At 50.3% G+C, this 17900-nt stretch overlaps 8 protein-coding genes across 8 annotated transcripts; 5 read left to right on the top strand and 3 right to left on the bottom strand.

The window, feature by feature from the left end:
- Window positions 1-1148: 1148 nt before the first annotated feature.
- On the bottom strand, window positions 1149-4201 carry VTN77DRAFT_652 (uncharacterized protein; the record flags this gene model as incomplete). The annotated part of the gene is made up of 2 exons (XM_069422807.1): window positions 1149-3939; window positions 3999-4201. 2 exons carry the CDS (start codon window positions 4199-4201, stop codon window positions 1149-1151), a joined length of 2994 nt encoding a protein of 997 aa, XP_069273382.1.
- A 910-nt stretch (window positions 4202-5111) lies between these two features.
- On the bottom strand, window positions 5112-5626 carry VTN77DRAFT_651 (uncharacterized protein; the record flags this gene model as incomplete). Its single annotated transcript, XM_069422796.1, has 2 exons — window positions 5112-5564; window positions 5624-5626. 2 exons carry the CDS (start codon window positions 5624-5626, stop codon window positions 5112-5114), a joined length of 456 nt encoding a protein of 151 aa, XP_069273381.1.
- Window positions 5627-5872: 246 nt separating this feature from the next.
- Window positions 5873-6563, top strand: VTN77DRAFT_650 (uncharacterized protein; the record flags this gene model as incomplete). The annotated part of the gene is made up of 2 exons (XM_069422785.1): window positions 5873-6329; window positions 6391-6563. The coding sequence occupies 2 exons, from the start codon at window positions 5873-5875 to the stop codon at window positions 6561-6563; spliced, it is 630 nt and encodes a 209-aa protein (XP_069273380.1).
- A 2919-nt stretch (window positions 6564-9482) lies between these two features.
- VTN77DRAFT_649 (uncharacterized protein) lies at window positions 9483-10217 on the top strand (the record flags this gene model as incomplete). The annotated part of the gene is made up of 3 exons (XM_069422773.1): window positions 9483-9510; window positions 9704-10070; window positions 10160-10217. 3 exons carry the CDS (start codon window positions 9483-9485, stop codon window positions 10215-10217), a joined length of 453 nt encoding a protein of 150 aa, XP_069273379.1.
- Window positions 10218-10423: 206 nt separating this feature from the next.
- On the top strand, window positions 10424-13264 carry VTN77DRAFT_648 (uncharacterized protein; the record flags this gene model as incomplete). The annotated part of the gene is made up of 2 exons (XM_069422762.1): window positions 10424-12871; window positions 12929-13264. The coding sequence occupies 2 exons, from the start codon at window positions 10424-10426 to the stop codon at window positions 13262-13264; spliced, it is 2784 nt and encodes a 927-aa protein (XP_069273378.1).
- A 526-nt stretch (window positions 13265-13790) lies between these two features.
- On the top strand, window positions 13791-14318 carry VTN77DRAFT_647 (uncharacterized protein; the record flags this gene model as incomplete). The annotated part of the gene is made up of 1 exon (XM_069422751.1): window positions 13791-14318. The coding sequence occupies one exon, from the start codon at window positions 13791-13793 to the stop codon at window positions 14316-14318; it is 528 nt and encodes a 175-aa protein (XP_069273377.1).
- A 180-nt stretch (window positions 14319-14498) lies between these two features.
- Window positions 14499-17243, top strand: VTN77DRAFT_646 (uncharacterized protein; the record flags this gene model as incomplete). Its single annotated transcript, XM_069422740.1, has 3 exons — window positions 14499-15146; window positions 15905-16361; window positions 16432-17243. 3 exons carry the CDS (start codon window positions 14499-14501, stop codon window positions 17241-17243), a joined length of 1917 nt encoding a protein of 638 aa, XP_069273376.1.
- A 186-nt stretch (window positions 17244-17429) lies between these two features.
- On the bottom strand, window positions 17430-17888 carry VTN77DRAFT_645 (uncharacterized protein; the record flags this gene model as incomplete). The annotated part of the gene is made up of 1 exon (XM_069422729.1): window positions 17430-17888. One exon carries the CDS (start codon window positions 17886-17888, stop codon window positions 17430-17432), a length of 459 nt encoding a protein of 152 aa, XP_069273375.1.
- Between the last annotated feature and the right edge of the window lie 12 nt (window positions 17889-17900).

Here is a 17900-nt window from a genome sequence, read left to right as displayed (position 1 = left end):
GGGGGGGGAAAGGAAAGGGAAGATTCAGTCAATCGACTACGTACGTCCCGTCGTTCCCGAGCACACGACCCGATATGTCGGCGACTGCGTCGTCCCGCCGCAATAGCCGACCTTGGCATCCAGCAAACCCTTGCCATTGCCAAAGTGCTTGCGGTACAGATGTTCCACGCCCCAGAAGCAGCCCGCCGCGAGGGTGGCCTTTTGCGCGTTGTCCGGCATGGTGGTGATGGTGCGAGCGGCGGCTTCGGATGATGTCAAACCCAGGGACGATCTAGCGGAAAAAGGACGGAAGAAGCGTGAGAACAAAGTCGGCAGCGCAAAGGCCATTGAGCAGTAATAATCAATACGTACTGTACACGGCAGTAACACAAGGGAAGAAGGAAAAGAAAGAGATAGAAAAAGAGCACGGTTGTTCTTGTACCGGTAGCGGTAGACCAATCGCGAAAGTCGGCAATCTGCTGCGGGGAGGGGCAGCTAGGTTGAGGGGTGAAAATTAGATAACGTGGGAGGAGAAAAGAAGTTGAATACGATAATTCCCTTCAATGGGACACAAATTATTATATCTTTATCAGAGTAAAAAAAAATGTCACTGGAGATGTGTTCGTAAATAAACTAGACGTTTTTGTATTGGAGCTAAGTGACAGTGGAGCTCGATTAGAATTAGACTGCAGTGGCGTCATCATCGTGGGATGACAAATAATATTCCGCCAGGCCCCATTCAATTGCTGGAAAATCACGGCATTTGGAATCATGTTTCTAGCAGATTGCTCTCCTGGCACACCTCCTTTGGAAGACTGCTAATGATGACAGCACCTCGGACTAATAATGAACAGCCTCGGTATGAATGATGTCTACGATGCAGCTGGTAACTAACCAAGCTATTCGAGAGAATTACAATACAGCAATTGGGAAAGGAGAAGAAGAGATCGTCAACGTTCGTATCATACCGTAGACTGTCGAAAGGAATTATATTGCTAGTACAGAGAAAAATAAACACCAACTGTCAGAACGCCACCGTCTGAAGCAAAGCGTGAGGCCCGGATAGTCCGAGCGATTAGAAGCATTACTGCATGGTATACATCCCAAAACACCCACTCCGTACGCCGCCGCCCAAAGGAAAGAAAAAGTGCCCTATATGCAGCATTATACTATGTCAACCCTCCCTTAACTGCAGGTCCCAGACTGAAGCGCGTGTCGCTTGCCAAGGCGCTGAGTCTCAACACATCCCGACTGGTCAGACTGACTTCGCGAGGTCGAAGATCCCCCATTGTGAGCCGCCTCTGCGCCGAGTTCTTGGTCACCGAGATCGCACGAGGACCGAGAACATTGGGCTTCAGGTCATGGTCTTTTTCGCTCTTGACCATCCTTCTTGCCTGCGACGCCGTAAACATGGTGTTCTCGTTAGGGGAGCTGCTCAGAGTAGTGGCCGTAGGGCTTCTCCGGCGGTGTGCCCGATCGGAAGTGGCGTTTCCAAACTGACCTCCTGATATGCGTCTCATAACGGCATTGATCTTGATCGCTTCCTCCTTGGATGCCTTCCAGCTCTTCTCAGTGTCTGACATGGGGCTGCTGGTGTAACTGCCACTCGACGTTCGGACGGCGATTCGGGATGGACGCTCCAGCGAGGGCCGATTCAGAAAGATGTTGTTCCCAACATCGCGCAGTGGAGAGTGTTCGTTCTCTGAAGAGGAGATACTTGTTAGTGTCGCTGGCACAGGAGATCCGTTGGACTTCTTGGCCAAGAACCCAGTCTTAAATCGGCTGCTCTTGGTGTGGATGCTCAGCGTCGGCTCGGGCGGTGCTGGGATCGGGGAAGAAGACTGAGGCGACCGGTTTATATTCTTGGTATAAACAGGAATGCCTCGAGGCACAGGAGACACCCGTGGCAGAGGCGGCTCTTCAGACGAGGTCTCCGGACTTGGCTGAGCCTTCTGAGGGGTCTTCTCAAATTCAGCCAGAGAACCATCCTGCTCATCGTCTTTCCATCGGACGACCCTCTTGGTCGACTTGGCCTGTGTCTTCTTCGGAGTGAAGCTGACGCCCTTCTTCGCCATTCCCAGCTTTCGGCGTCGCGGAGAACCCTTCAGAGGGGACGCCGATACGTTAGGTACCATTGTAACCGGTGGATTCAGAAGTTTCGGAGCGCTCCCAGAAAGACTGGATTTCCTTCGGCGTATAGGACTCCTGGACCGGGGAGGCACTTCAACTGAAAGCAAACTGCCGTCAGGCTTAACAACACTGGATACTGCGCTGGAGCAAGAATTGAGCATCTTCGTCAGAATCTTCCTTCCAGTTTCGACGGCTTCCTCCTCGCTAAGCTGCATGATGTTCTCAATGGAAGACACAGTCTCGAAGTGAGCCTGAAGAAGCATTTGCACCGTGGCCACGTCGCCTGCTTTGTCGTGCTCGGCAATCGTGGAAAGTGCCTCTCGCTCCGCATTCGCTTTCAACAGCTCGGCTTCTCGAGTCAGATTTGAGATATCGGTGTTATCGCTGGTGTCGAATTCCCGAAGCTGCTGGATACCATGCTCGAGTGCGCTGTTGATAGCTCGTTCCCAGTTGTTCTTCGCGATCCGCTGGTTCAAGTGGTGTCGAGTGCTCTCCAATTCGAAGAGAATCCCCTGAGCCGTCTTGCGGATGGCCTGGAGGTTGGCCATGGGCTCATCACTCTCGCAAGAGTCACAGACGCTATCGAATGCAGCAATCCATGACGATAATATGCTAATCCGGCGACTGACTTGTCTCAGCTTCAGCATGCTGTTGATCTTTTCCTGTCTCTCTTGGGCCGAGTGCTCATAAGCATTCCGGATGCGAGACACGCTCTCCCGCACAACAGCTTCTTTCTTTTCGTTCTGCTTTCGGAATTTGGCAAAGGCAATCGATTCGTATTCCTTTTGTTGGGCCTTGAGCTCATTGATCAGGGCCATTTGCTCGTCAATCTTCACCAGGAAGTCCTTGACGTGGCGGTTCACATTATAGACATTCCTCGTAACCTTCGTTTGAATATTCTTCGCTCGATTCGCGTAACGTAACGTGTTCTGAGTCTCATCGAAGTGCGCACTTGACGGGCTGACGCAGACAATCATAACCGTTTTGCAGTTCCCGCCAAGAGAGAATTTGAGAAGCCGAGTGAGCTTGGAGTTGCGGTAGGGGACATGGTTTCGTTTGCGCGGATCACAAAGGGCGTTGATACAACTTCCTAACGCCAACAAAGACTTGTTGATGTTTGCTCCCTCCTGGAGTCTCTCTCCTCGGTTTTTCGTCGCACTCGCTCGTTCGCTTCCTGCAAGATCGATGATGCTCAATGTGGCCATCGTCAGCGGCTCATTAACGTCCGCGTTGCGGTCCTTCTGGGCCACGTTAATTTGAAGGACGGCATGGGACCGAGAAGAAGTTGCGTTGGCTTCGGTGGGAGATATGGTGCGACACTCGTTGCCTCGCATAATCATGTCCATGACTTCCTGCACATTCTTTGGATGATGGCTTGATAGCCCAGCGACGGAGACCGATTGATTTGCATCTTCGCGCAGCGACAGGCCTTGTTTGCTACCACCAGGGACGAGCAAGTCGCGAATGGTCTCGTTGTAAATCTCAAGGTAGGAGAGAGAAACTTCGGTTACTTTTTCTTCTTTTCTCTCTTCTATCCTCTCGAAGAGCTCTTGCATTGTCAGGAAGATGATTCCGGGTTGCTGTGCGGTCCCCGTAATCGTGTGCGTCTTTCCACAACCTGTCGCACCATACGCAAAGACGGTGGCATTGTATCCGTCCAGCACGCTGTCGAGCAGGCCTCTGGCCGTGGCTTCGTACACCTCGGCTTGTGTTGCGTTCTGGTCGAAGATACGATCGAAACAAAAGGTCTGATCCTTGACTCGTTTACCGTTGGGCACAACACTTCGAGAGAACTTCTGGACAGGGTTATCCTCCGGCGGGTCAAACACTCTTGAAAAGGTGTTAGTGGTCGCGTCAGAGAACTTAGCAACAACAATAAGAAGACTCACAAGCACTTGTCGTCGATGACCTTAATGACTGATCTGATTCCCTTTTGCGTCAGCTTAGGTGTGCTGGGGACGCCAGCGAGGGATCCATCGCCGAGGAACAACGGTGTATCGTCGCATTTTGCAAGCTGTGCTGCCTCTCGAATTGTGAAAGGCCGCACTCTGACCGTCACCGAGATTGAGGACGAGTCGCTGGAGGAAGCCATATTGTATGGCTTGTCTTGCTGTGCCCCAATGGCCCTGGGGCTCTAATAATATGGAAGGCAAACAAACGCGACTGTTTGCAATTGTCAGTCAGGATCGCCTTGCCCCCAGGTGCTGCGATTCTCCTGTACGAAGGAAGTGATAGACTTAATATGGGGGAGATAGAATGCAAATGTAGCTCTAAGTTAGAGGAATGTGGATGTGGATCTATCTTGACCCCGGAAAAAGTGCTTGGTTATTTAAGCGTCGTCTTCTAGAGGTCTTCTAAAGGGGTTCTGCTGTTGACGGTCGAATGTTGTTTCTACCGCCCGTTGCTCCGAGCAACAGCCGCTGTCAGTGCGTCGATGCGTGGCGTTAGCATCGGCCCTCATATTTTTGGTAATCGCCAGCAGAGACGCTTTTAGTCCCGCAAACACCACGCACTTCTGCTTAAAGGCACGACTATATGACACATCGCGATAACTTAGATTGATTCAATATTAATGAAGAGCTTCTGGGATCAGAGGTTAATTAATCGACAATTACAAATTACAGGAGCTTCTGCTTTTAAAATTCTGCGATAGCTCTTCTGGAATAACTATGACTGCTTCTCTTTCGAGTCTGTAGTTAGAATGTTCACTTGTCAAGTATCAATTCAAGTATATCAGTATATACAGAATCTAGGCTTCCACTCCAGCCTATGGACACTTCTGTATCTGAAAAGAGTTCTTTCATGTATGTATAGGTATAAAGACTCCCAGAAAGAATACACTTTTCAAACGTTGCGTTCGATGATAGCGAAGTTCAGCGCAGCACATAATTTATCTTTATCATAACCTCCCTCCCATTTTGAGACGCCACCTGAAACGCCAATATACCCGTAAAACCATCCCAATCGACCCAAACCATCAGGATTACTGTACGTAGGTAACATTATTCAGGCTCTTCGTCATCGAGAGTCGGGACCACTACGTCCCAACCGGGGTCTTCAAGTTCCAATTCCAAGACGTCTTTATCCTGATTTTCGTCACTCGCCTTGCGAAACCGGAAGGCGATTGGTTGTCCATTTCTGATATCTGCAGACTGCAGGCTGGTTTTCGTCCCGTTCTTGGCACGACCAGAGGCCTTTTCGCCGTTGGCAAGTTCGACATCGAGTCGAGTCCAGCCTTTTTCGAGCTCATTTCGATCGACAGGAACGCCAAACTCGATCTCTGATGGATCGTCCGGGACCGGATCCCCGTTTATCTCTTTTATACCGCGGCTCTTGAGAGCATGCAGAAGCTTTTCCTTGACTGAGGCGATCGATTCATGGCCTGGTACCATGAGGAGGACCGTAGTCTTGTGCTTTTTGAACCGCAAGGTCCAACTCAGGGGATCTGGTTTTGACTTCTCCAGACATCAGTCTTCATTTCATATATGATTATTCTTATCGACTGTAGACTCACCATGTTGAGATGTAGTGTATCGTTGAGATAATAGCTCGTAGGTTGCGGCAGCTCGGACCAGGCATAATCGGCAATCGGAGAATTTAGTTGCAGTCTCCGGCGGAGAAGATCCTTAACCGCACACCACCCCCGGCTCTCAACAAGACAGCAAGCCCTCTGAGAACAACAGACTGAGCGACTCGCAAATTGCAATTTGAATTCTTTATACTGGAAGTTCTCTGTTTTCTACAGACCGTCCTCCCTGGCGAAATGGAGGCAGCTCAGCCTGGGCGCGGCCAGTCTCAAGACCCGCCGTGGCTGCTCAAAATCCTGCATTGGTATAAACTGTTCGAGTCCGACACGCCTCCACGGCTAGGGATGGAGATCAAAGACCGTCTGCCGTACACGACGTTTGCTGCTTTCTCCGTTGGCATGGCCATTGGCTCCTCCTACGGTGCCAAAAAGGCAGCGTATCAGTTCCGCGCGGAGAACGCCCATCGGTTTCCCACCACCACGACGGGGTGGTTCCAGTACCACAAGACGAAGAACTACAAGGCGATCGTCGGAGGGGTTCAGGAAGGCATGAAAATGGGATTCAAGCTGGGGGGCGGCGCGCTGGCTTTCTGCCTGTTCGAGGAGACGGTGGATTATGCTCGTCATGACCGGAGGGATTTCCTATCAACTGTCATAGCTGGCTTGTCTTTCTCAGGGATTTACAGCTTGCTTGGTATGCTGCTCCTTGTAGCTTATGACTCGTTCATCGACAGCTGACCCGTTCTCTCTTGTAGCTCGACACGATATCTACACTGCCGCGCGCACGACCAAATTGGGTCTGAAATTGAGTCTCGCGTATGGTTTGATGCAAGATGCGCTGGAGTCTCTGAAAGGGAATCGCCCTGCATATGTTGACTTTCTATTGGGCAACCGGCGATCTGCCAGCAAGAATGATGACTCTTCATGATTTTGTGTGGAGGCCTCTGAAGTTGTCTTCGTCGCCTGGTCTCCATCGGTACCTAGGGCAGAGCGCCCCGGTGCATGCTGAGAAGGATTTGATTGGCCATAATTATTCAATTGTGACCAGAGAAGCTTCTTGATTCCTGCAACGCCAGATCCTGGCCTCATCTGGCCCATCTAACTGCGGGGTACGTGCTCTTGGGATGCGGATCTGGTGAATCAAACTCGACGGGTCGAGCGTTGACTTTCCGTCACTACTCCGCCGATACTCCGCGTTGGAACGCCGCTCTGAATTCTTGACGGGATAAGTTTTGCCCCGTCCCCGTGGGATCTAGTGGGTCATGTCAGATCAATCAGCGAACTCTCCTGTTCTCCAGTGTCTATTCGTCGGAAGTTCAGTTAGGCTGCCAATACGTCTGGTCTGCAGACAACCCGCGCCCTTCGTGCTGGGCAAGGGCGCAGATTATGGTTTTGTGGGTTTCTGATCTTTTTGACTGCCGCACATGCGCAGCATGCTTTCATACGGACTCTGCGATCTCACATTGAGTGGCTCGAGTCGGTGTCCATTGGCATGCTGTAATTTCTGGCGAGGTTTCCGAATTCTCTGGGGCTCAAAGATCTCATTCTATCAGCAACGAGAGCCTCAGCGGAATAATGTATTTCCTAATCGACGCTCCTCGCGATCATACAACCTGGGAGTACGAGCTTCTCAATTCATCCCATGTCTCAAGACCGTCGAGTCTGCAGATCGGGTCATGCTACATGATGTACACTAGTACACTATTTTGCGAGAATAACGATAAATGATACCCATGAGATGTTTGTTTTGTCGCTGAGAGTTGCAGCATGTTACCTATCTTCTAGTTAATGTAGTTGAAAGTGTCCGAAGAGATGATATCCATGAGCTCTAACTACCTACTGTTGATAGATTCCCTTCCAAAAGGTGACAGATCTTGTTATTATCAAAGCTTAGGTCGCATCGTTGAACGGGAAGGAATACTATATAGTTAGGTAAATTCCGAACAGCAGGTTCCGACAGTTTGTAGCTCTCTCTCTCTCTCTTTTTCTTTTAAAAAAAAAACTCCGTTCAGTCTGTGATTGGTGACCTAGTAGCTATTATTTTTTTGCATTGCAGATGTGACCTTCAGACCTGGTCTTGCGTAGAAGTTGTCCTGCATAGAGTATACTGCGTCCCATATCCGTTCCTGACAGGTCCACCTATCAAGTCAAGGACTCGTACCTACACTCTCGAGTATTATTCCTTGCCCTTTTTTTGATTTGTGTTCAATCCTAAACATAGATGGTATATATTTATGGAATGTGCACAGGCACAGTCCACGTTGTGGGGGCCAGTTTTATGATGATCTCGGGGCGCTCCTGGAAAAAAGAGATCTGATCGTCATGATAACCGTTCAGCAGTCTGAAACAGCTGGCACAAATCGAGATAAGGTGTCCAATGAATGTTGAGAGTGAGGTTTTTGAGGCTCTTGCTCAGAAAACGTGGCAACGAACTCCTACACTGTGGATAATAATATATCATGGCCAAATTACTGGGCGTGGCCGACAGCCCCCATTTTCCTTCCCGCAGATAGTACTCCGTACAGTCAAGTCACCAGCAGGAAGCGTCATCGGCATTAGGTATTCCGTCTTAGGCTGACAGGGAACGAACTCCTACAAAAGTACTCAGTTTGTACATATATGCACCGAAGCCATACAAGCTGTACGGATCGGAGTAGTGGTAGTTAATAGTACCTGGTAGCACATGACTCTGGAGCCACAACAGACTCGGAACCTGAGTCTCTGAATCGACAACGCAATCGGCAATTCATTATATGGCCCTCCATAAATGATAAAACACTGCAAGACTAAAGACCCACCACAGGATCCCGGGAGCTGCAAAAGTTAAAAGACCAGGGAAGTCGACAAATCAAGACTCTTACTCGACTAGCTGTTTCATCCATGCAACGTCTGACGGGATACCCTCTTCTGGATTTTCTGGAATCTTTCTAGAAGAATGCGGTGTTGGGTGTTGCCGGCGCTCCAGAAGTTTGAAGTTAGAACCTATCGAATCTCGACGATCTGTTGCAGCCACCTTGTCAGACGGACAGTGCAGCCGCGTCTGCCCGGGTTACCTTATGCAGCAGTACATAGTTGCATCTGCAGCGACAAGGTCTTAATTTAGCAGCAGCAGTGAACGGTACCTGGACCTACCTAGGGTATCTAGTATTGAAATTTGTCACTAGGTTGGATGAAGATGATGATGTCGATGACGGAGGATAAGTTAGTATTCGGACCTGCTAAAAAGAGACCTGCTAACTGCCTAGCTTCCTGCCGAATTGCTTGCCTCCGTTGCCGGTTGGTATCGTCCTACTTGAAGCCTGATCTGTCTCAATTGAAACAATAATAGGGCCCAGTCTGTGAAGGACCGGCCATCTGTAGCCTCTATCTCCGGTTCAGTTCGCGGCACTAGAGAGGATGAGATAAACCGAGCCTCTCATCCACTGCTGCCGGGAGAGGGAAGAGGGCAGACGATCATTGAGGGCAGGTGCGATTGGTGGTCCCTGCACCGGTCCTGCCCCGCAGCTGCCGGATTAGGTACCTACATACAGAGTACATGAGGAAAGAACCTATCATCACCCAACCCAGAGCACTCGATCTGCAGGTACAGTCTCTTGTAAGGAACCTTGCAAGGCCAGTATCCCCTAAAGAGGCTCCCATCAGAGGAGACAGGACTTTATGGTTCTATCGGAGTATAGCTGACGAGAGCCGTATCTCGGATTAAAAATAGGCATGCTTACCCTGTGGACCCAACTATAATAATTGGCGACCTCACTGGCCCTCTGCCCTCGGCTGCTTGTTCCCCTCTCCACCGCCTCTCTCACTGGCTGAACGCCCGTCATTATTATTGTTCAATGCTTCTGCAAGCATGTCGAGCTTGTCTTTGGCCTCTCTAGGTGCGTGGCTGGCAAGCCTCCAAGCCAATCCAGTGACTTTTCCCATTGTTGGTTTCCTCTCACTGCTTACTCCAACCTAGCTAGTTGAAGCAGCCTTGAAGCGAACAGCATTATTGTTCCTGACCCCCAACTCCAACAACAATCGCCACTCCATGCAGGGATTTTTCTTCTCATCCTCACTCGATTCGATCAGCTACGAAGAACCCTCCACCAAGTCGCTCAGGACGCCGGGCCGGCCCTGCTCTGAATTCTCGTAATTCCGTTCTGCCAGTTCGGCTTCCTCCCCGCTCCGATGCCCGCAGGGCCCGCACCGGTGTTTCGGCTGCTGCTTTCCCCACCTCCAGCTCTACAGCCTCTGACCCGACTCTCGACCGCAGCACGTGTTGTGTTCCCGTGCCCTCCTCTGTCTTGCGCTGCTGTCGGTCTTTTCTGACTTCTGACGAACTAGCATATCGCTGCTCGACGGCTTCTTCCCGACAATCACAAACTGCCTCTCGCATCTTGGACGTGGTGTTGATGCTGTCTGTCTGTCGCTATCTGGCGGAAGCTACCAGCGATCTGTAAGTGGATCTCCCGCTTTATCTTAACTTTTTCCCCCACCTGCAGTGCTCCCAGAAGTGCAAACTGACTGTTCTGCCTCGACTGCCAGTCTCCTGGACTCTACGAGACGAGTGTTTGAGTCAGCCAACATCTGGTTTCGTGTCTGACAAATCCAGAATTTGAATCCGTCCAGCTTCGACCGTGACAGTTCAGATTCATGTCTCGCGACAACCAATGCTCTTCTCTCCGCTGTCGTCGTTGATCCATCAGCCTTCCTTATAGCACCATGTGTCTTCTCTGATACACACAAACGTCGCTTCCGATATCAATTGGAAGAAGAAGAACCAAAATCAAACACACAGATTCAGCAACCATGCGGCGCCAACGCCGATCCAGCAGCGGAGCCTCCACAAAGGCGGCCGCTCCCATTCCCGAGGTCGTCTCCGTGATACACTCCTTCAATTCCGCAACGACCCCAAACCGTCCGGTGCGCCCGTCTCCGTTGGCCTCGTCGCAGATCCAGGGCATGCCCCTGGACCTGATTGATCGAATCCGCTCTTTTCCTCTTTTCCAATCCACCCCCGAATCCTTCCTCGTCGAAGTCGGGCTACATCTTCGTCCACAGCTACACTCTCCCAACGACTATATCGTAACCGAGGGCGATGAGGCCAAGGCTATGTACTGGCTGGTCCGGGGGGCCGTGGCCGTCACGTCCCGCGACGGGGAGAGCATTCACGCAGAACTTAAGCCAGGCGCCTTCTTTGGAGAGATTGGGGTCTTGATGGACCGGCCCCGGACTGCGACCATCATTGCCCGAACCCGTTGCTTACTGGTCGTCCTCACCAAGGAGGATTTCCGAAAGATTCTGCCAAAGTTCCCCGAGGTCGAGCGCGCCATCCGGGATGAGGCCCAGGAGCGATTGATGATCCTCGAGAAGAAGAAAAAAGAACGGCAAGATGCAGCCTCCAAATCGGCGGCGCCGCACCGGAGAGGTTCGAAACGAGTGCGCGATAGCGGCTCCGGAGATCTCTCTCCCGGGGAAGAAAATGACCAGAAGACGATGAACATGCACAAGAAGCGCAAATCCCCCAGCCCAGGCGTCGCCGAGGTGACACCGTCGAGCGCGTTGGAGAATGGCATGGTCAATGTCCGGTTGTTGCTGAAGGAATTGCCCCTCTTCGCCGGTCTTCCTCCGGATCTTCTTCATTTTCTTGGATTGAACGTTCAGCCCCTGTCTTATCCACCCTTCACGGAGATCATTCGGCAGGACTCGCTGGGCCGTGAAATCTACTTCATCGTGCGAGGCGAGGTGGAAGTCCTGAACGAGAATCCGGACACGGGATGCCCTCGCAAGAGTTCCGATGACCAAGGCCGACGCGTGGTGGAAGTCAAGGCTCGCTTGGGGCAGGGCCAGTACTTCGGGGAGATCGTGAGCCTCTCTCTCACCCCTCGCCGGACCGCAACGGTCCGCTCCGTCACTTCTGTGGAATGTCTCATGCTCAGTGGGGAGGTGCTGGTGGAATTCTGGGAGAAATGCCCGGAGGATATTCGCAGGCAGATCGAAAGGACGGCGAAGAGCCGACTCGAATCGGCGACTGACGGCGATGTGCTCATGGCCGATGCCAAGGACCCAACACCTTCCATCAACCACCTGTCCATCGACGACAAGCTCAAAATCACCAACTCGCGACGGAAATCGATGCCCATGGTGACGCTCACGGAAACGGAGTTGGATCCCTCGCACAAAGCCGATGGGATGGCTGTGTCCCCGGTGCTTCCCTCGGATCCAGACCCCTTTCTGAGTGTCGGTTTGGATAACGTTCGGCTCAAGTCCCGTCGCGGTTCGGTAGGCGTGATCTCCCCGGAGGAGGCTTCTGGAGGAGATGATCATCACTGTCAGACCAACCACCTGGAACCCCGTGTAGGCAGCTCCTTCCGAGCCGTGTTTCCCGAAATCGCGACGGGGTCGAAATCCCGAACGAGTTTACTGCACAGCAGCAAACCTGATAATCGGGGAATCCTGCCTGACGATGTTCTCGTCCAGATCTTTCAATATCTGGACCTCCACCATCTTCTCCGCCTGCGGGCCGTGTCCGTTCACTGGTCCGAGATCCTCACCAAATCACCCAAACTCGTTCACTATCTCGATCTCAGCATCTACAACCGCAAGATCACGGACGATGTCGTCACGACGATCATCTGCCCTTTTGTCCAGGACCGGCCCCGTTACATCGATATCAGCAATTGTTTCCACCTCACGGACGAGGGCTTCACCGCTTTGGCGAAGTCGTGTGGCCGCAACGTCAAGGCGTGGAAGATGAAAAGTGTTTGGGACGTGACTGCATCTGCCATCCTCGAAATGGCGAGCACAGCCACCGGGCTGCAAGAAGTGGACTTGAGTAACTGCAGGAAAGTGAGCGATACCCTTCTGGCCCGGTTGGTTGGGTGGGTTGTACCAGCATCGACATTTGCACATCATAACTCGCTTGTGCAGGCCAATAAAGGGAACAGCATTAAACCTACGATGCAGACGGCAGCCGGTGCCGTATATGGATGCCCACAGCTGAAACGGTTGACCCTGTCATACTGTAAACACGTCACTGATCGTTCCATGCATCATATCGCTTCTCATGCCGCTGGTCGGATTGAACAGGTCGACTTGACGCGGTGCACGACAATCACCGACCTAGGATTCCAGTATTGGGGAAATGCCCAGTTCACCAGACTGCGGAAACTCTGCCTGGCCGATTGCACGTACCTAACTGATAATGCGATTGTCTATCTGACCAATGCTGCGAAACAGCTGCAGGAACTGGACTTGGTATGTTATCCGTTCTTTCTTTTATTCTGGATTGGGAGTCTAATTGTCGTTACCCAGTCATTCTGCTGCGCACTCTCAGACACAGCGACTGAAGTTCTCGCCCTTCAGTGCTCTCAGTTAACACATCTCAATATGTCGTTCTGTGGCTCTGCCATTTCAGATCCATCGTTAAGAAGCATCGGCCTCCATCTCCTCATGCTTAAAGAGTTATCAGTGCGTGGTTGTGTCCGTGTCACAGGTGTTGGTGTCGAAGCTGTGGCAGACGGTTGTCATCAACTGCAGTATTTCGATGTCAGCCAATGCAAGAATCTCACGCCATGGCTCGAATATGGTGGACATATCCGATATAGGGACAGGATCCACTTCGAGACTGTCGCCCGAAACAGTCGGTAAACTTGGGCGCTGAGCGCTACCTCCCAGTTGTGATGCCACGTCATGAACTCCTGGCTCGTCTTTGCATTTCATCCCGTCACGGTCTCCATTACGAAGTATTTCCGCGCGGGCAGCGTCTCATATGTTGCATATTCCTGTCATTTTGGACGCATTTTTTCTGGTCTGTACAATTTACATATATGGCATTTTATATTGGTTTGCTTTTAACGTCCTAGTTGCGAGTCAATGATGTATGACGATGATGAGAATTGTTTGGCTCCTTTCCCCTTTGTCTGTTTTTGGAATACTCCTTCCGTCTTTCTCCCCCCTGATCCTGTTTCTTTTTTTTTTGTATAGTTGAAGTGGAACGAGTTCAATTCCCATGTCGCTCTCAGAAGGTTTTTCTTGGCCAGTGAAGGCGTAAGGGAGTACTGGAGACGGCAGAAAAGCAACGAGGTCTTTTCCTTTTCTGGAAATATTGCATTTTGTTGTATCTTATGATTCTTCCTTGCAGGTAGCAGAAAACATCTTGTTGACTTCTGAAATCATGGGTGGGGTTGTCCATCACTTTAGAGGCAGCATTTTTGATTATTGTTTATGGTTCTTGGGAAAACTGATCCGATCTTTCTCGCAGTTCCGAAAAGCATCAGTTTTCATTGTCTGCAGATACAAAGAGGCTAACAATCATATATATACAATTGTTATGCTGATGGTGTCTATTGTTACTCTTCGCATCACAAAGGAAAGGTGTCTAGCCAGTGCACCAAGAACATGTCTCATTATTAATAAAAACAATACCTACTACATACAATTTCTTTCACCACATGGCGTAAAAGGCTCTTTGGAATTTGCTGCAAAGATCTTTGTCCGTCATCATCTACGAACAACGCCCTTTTTTGGTACTTGTTTTGAGACACAGATACAATGGCACAAGGAAGCTATCATCTTCTTTCTCGAGACTTTCACAAAGACAACGCCTTCCCTCCTCCGTTCATCGCGCTTTGTCTCAGTTGCCTTGATATCCTTGCGCGCATCGAGGTCCAACACTGGGGACGATGCATTCGCCGAAGTATAAGAGGAACGGACCTTCCCTTCTTTAGTCCCTCGATTCGATAACTTGTTTTCTAGAGAGACAAGATTCTACGACAGCATTTGACACATCCACATTTTATCTTTTCCTTCTCTGGTATCCGCTTGTTGTGAGGTTCCCGCCTAGGTACAATTCAATTGATCTTGAGTCTGGGATCTTTCAGAAATGGCGACGAATCCAGGGAACACTGACGAATTCTCTCAGGGGAAGTTTTACGAAGGATTTCACCTTGACAATCTTACTCCGGACCCATTGGACTATGTTGCAGAGGACGATGCAGCGGCTCTTGCTCCACCAGGATACTATCCCGCGGATTCTCAGCCCACCCAAGGTGATGATGATGCTGGTCAGACTCAAACTGGGCCTTTATCTCCACAAGCAGAGGAGATTGCCCATATCTTGACAGAATTGGCTCCGGCTGTTGCTGACCAGCCCTCCGCGTCTGCACCATCTCCAGAGGCTCCAACAGCGAGTGTTGAAGTTACTGCAGGGACTGACGAGGTAGCCGCTCACGAGAGCGGAAGTACGCGTGGAGGTAGGAAAGCCGGTAGGCAGGCAACCCGTGCCAGAGAGCCATCGAAGACTGAGACTGAGAAGGTGGCAGAAGAGGAGGAGAAGGAGGCCACGTCAGATCAACCGAGGGGAGGAGAAGCAGCCCAAGAAGCTCAAGAAGATGCGAATAAGAATACACGCAGGAGACGTGGACGACCGCCGATGACGACGAAACCAGCGAACACAGAAGAGCAAAAGGAGGAAGAGCAGGAAAAGGAGAAGAAAAAAGAGCGGACTAAACGAGCATGCAACCCATGTCGAGTAAGTTCCAACCCCTTGTCATGCTTCTTTCTTTCTTTCTTGTATTCCCCTTCAGTTGACATCTCGGATTTTGATGTTTCTGTTGTATCACCCCTTTTACCCCGTGATTTATCACCAGTCTTTTTTTAGGCTTTCGACTCGTTGATTGATCCGAGTTTCATGTCTCTCTTCTAGCAGCTGGCTACTCTCCCAGCTGTATATGATACATCATGAGCATGAACAAGGAAGGCCTTCTTTGTTTGCAAGCACTCTCAGGTCTCAGTGAGCCAGGTACGGAGATGTATCAAATGGTGTCTCTTCACAGATGTCATACTTCGTCCACCATGATAACCATCCGGCTTCCTTCATTCACCATGATCTTCTCATCTGCTAAAGTGCGTCACAAATCTTGAGGCTTGAGGATCCCAGAGCGGTTTAGCCTTGGTTTCTCCTTGTCTATTGCGTGTTTTGCAGACGTGGATTGACAACCTCTGAGTCCTTGGACGCATCACAACACACTACAACACGTCCAACTCAGGTCTCAACAAGACAAACAAGTCATTGGGACTAAGAAGAGATCGTTAGAGTCTGTGAACAAGTTATCACAGTCTAAAGATGGAGCATCAAACTCTGAAGCGGAGATTCAATCTGCCGATTCATCCTCCAAACGTTTGTCGAGCTTCTTCCCCCTGCATATATGAGTTTCTATCCATTGTTTACTATTCTTCGAACCGCAATTATGACGATCATTCTGCTAATCTTGTTTCTTGAACTTCCAGAAAGCCAAGGGCACCTGCGACCAAAATATCCCAAAATGCCACCGGTGTCTGACAAACAATCTGGATTGCGTTTACGATGATCCTTTCACCGATAGGCCTCTTCGCAGAGGTCAGCTGGAGGATACGGAGGAGGAACTGAGGAAGACGAAGGAGAGGTTGGAGGAGATGGAGAGGAGAGTGAAGAGGCTGACAGAGGAGGTTAACAGGCTCAGGGCAGAGCGCGATCAGCTACGCCGGCATAACTCTGCTTTGCAGACGTCTCATCAGAGTCAGGTTACCAGCTACGGCCCGCCTGCTCCACGAGCTGCTACTCCCCTTTCCACTGAGCCGACATCCGGTCCTCAACTTGCTGAGCAGGTACCACCTTCTGAATCGTCGAGTCAGCACCACCAGGAACCTCGTCCGCAGCTGCCACAGGTGCAAACTGCTGCTACTGCTTCCACCAGTGCAAGAAGGGGTGAGTTGGATCCTTTCTCAGAATCTGGTTGAATGTTTGACATGGTGGTTAATAACATCTCTGATTATAGGATTCTCATCACCCACGGATGATATCACTCGACAAACTATTAAGCGCCGTAGGCTTGCCCGGAATGATAATAATAATACATCGACGGGAGCAACATCTACCGTCCTTTCACGTCCTTCTCCGCATGCTCCTGAGTCTCAGGCCTGGAGACCGCCGCTGAATTTCCGTGAGATGCAGCAATTAAGTCAGTGGAGATGCGACGTAGCTCGTGGCCTATCTCTGGGAGACCTCGATCAGAGAAGAAGGGAGAGTCTGCGGCCGCAGGGACAGTTACTGTCGCAACTGGAGCGGGACCAGGAGCAAAAACAACGACCACAACGGCCACAACGGCCACAACGGCCAACGCGCCCAATGATTCTCCCGTTTACGCCAGGATTGGTGCATACGAGTTCCCAGGACCCATCGCCCTTTGGTACTGAACGACAATATTATCCTCCCCGGCAGCCACAACAGAGACAGCAGGCACAGCAGACGATTCAACCATCTGCCTTGCAAGAAGGAGCTACTCTTCACGAAGGACATGACCAGCAGCAACCACAGCAGATGATTGCTCCGTCTGCCTTGTTGCGCGATGGAGATACCTTTCATGAAGGGCATGGACAACAGCAGCCACAGCAAACGATTGAACCATCAACCTGGCACGGAGACGCCTTCCACCAGGAGGATGTCCACTACCAGCAGCAGCAGCAGCCGCCACAGCAGACGATTGAACCATCTGCCTCTCGCGAAGGGGAAGCCTTTAATACAGGAGCTTTCTTGCACGAAGATGACCCGCAATTTGACCAGCAGTTTCGTCATTTCTTCCAGAGCTAGGTCCATGCCTAGCTAGCTAATCCTGACGCCTTTTTTCTCTCTCTCTCTCTCTCTCTTCTTCTGTGAGTTTACTATTCTGAGTTACTTATTTCTGCTCGTTTTGCAGCTGTTATGTCCTTTTTTCTTTGTCCTTTTTGCCTTTTTTTTTTGTCTCGAGTCGAGAATGACAGATAGATAGTTCTTTCTTCACTTTTTCACTTTCACTTTCACTTTCACAACTTGATCTTGATGTACTGTACTATAGATGTCTGTATGGGTGTTTTCTTTTCTTTTGATTTGACACAATCTTGCTATCTTGCTTGCTTCGCAATTTCGTTCGGATAGGAAGAGTTTTTTTTTTTTTTGACCTTTGTCAAGGTTTGATTTTTTGGCATGTACTGTAGCTAAGTGGTTACTGGTTCGTCGGAACTTCGTGATTTGATTTTTCTTTTCTTTCTTGTCTTTTCTTTCTTTCCCTGATTTCTTTTTCTTTTTTTCATGGATGTGTATAGTATGAGTCAAATCGCATTGCCCTGTCTGGTTGATATCTCTCTGGAGAAAAATTCGAGTTCTGAACGTCGAACGTCGGGATATACTTACTGTATAGGTAGGTATTACATGTAGATTGCATTGAATTGCAGGGTTTGTAAGTAAAGACTTCGACATTGACGTTAGTTA

The sequence above is a fragment of the Rasamsonia byssochlamydoides genome, assembly GCF_041956645.1.
Source record: "Rasamsonia byssochlamydoides strain NRRL 3658 unplaced genomic scaffold VTN77scaffold_104, whole genome shotgun sequence".
NCBI lineage: Eukaryota > Fungi > Ascomycota > Eurotiomycetes > Eurotiales > Trichocomaceae > Rasamsonia > Rasamsonia byssochlamydoides.
The sequence above is the reverse complement of the archived record's forward strand: the minus strand, read 5'-3'. Positions and strand labels throughout refer to the sequence as shown.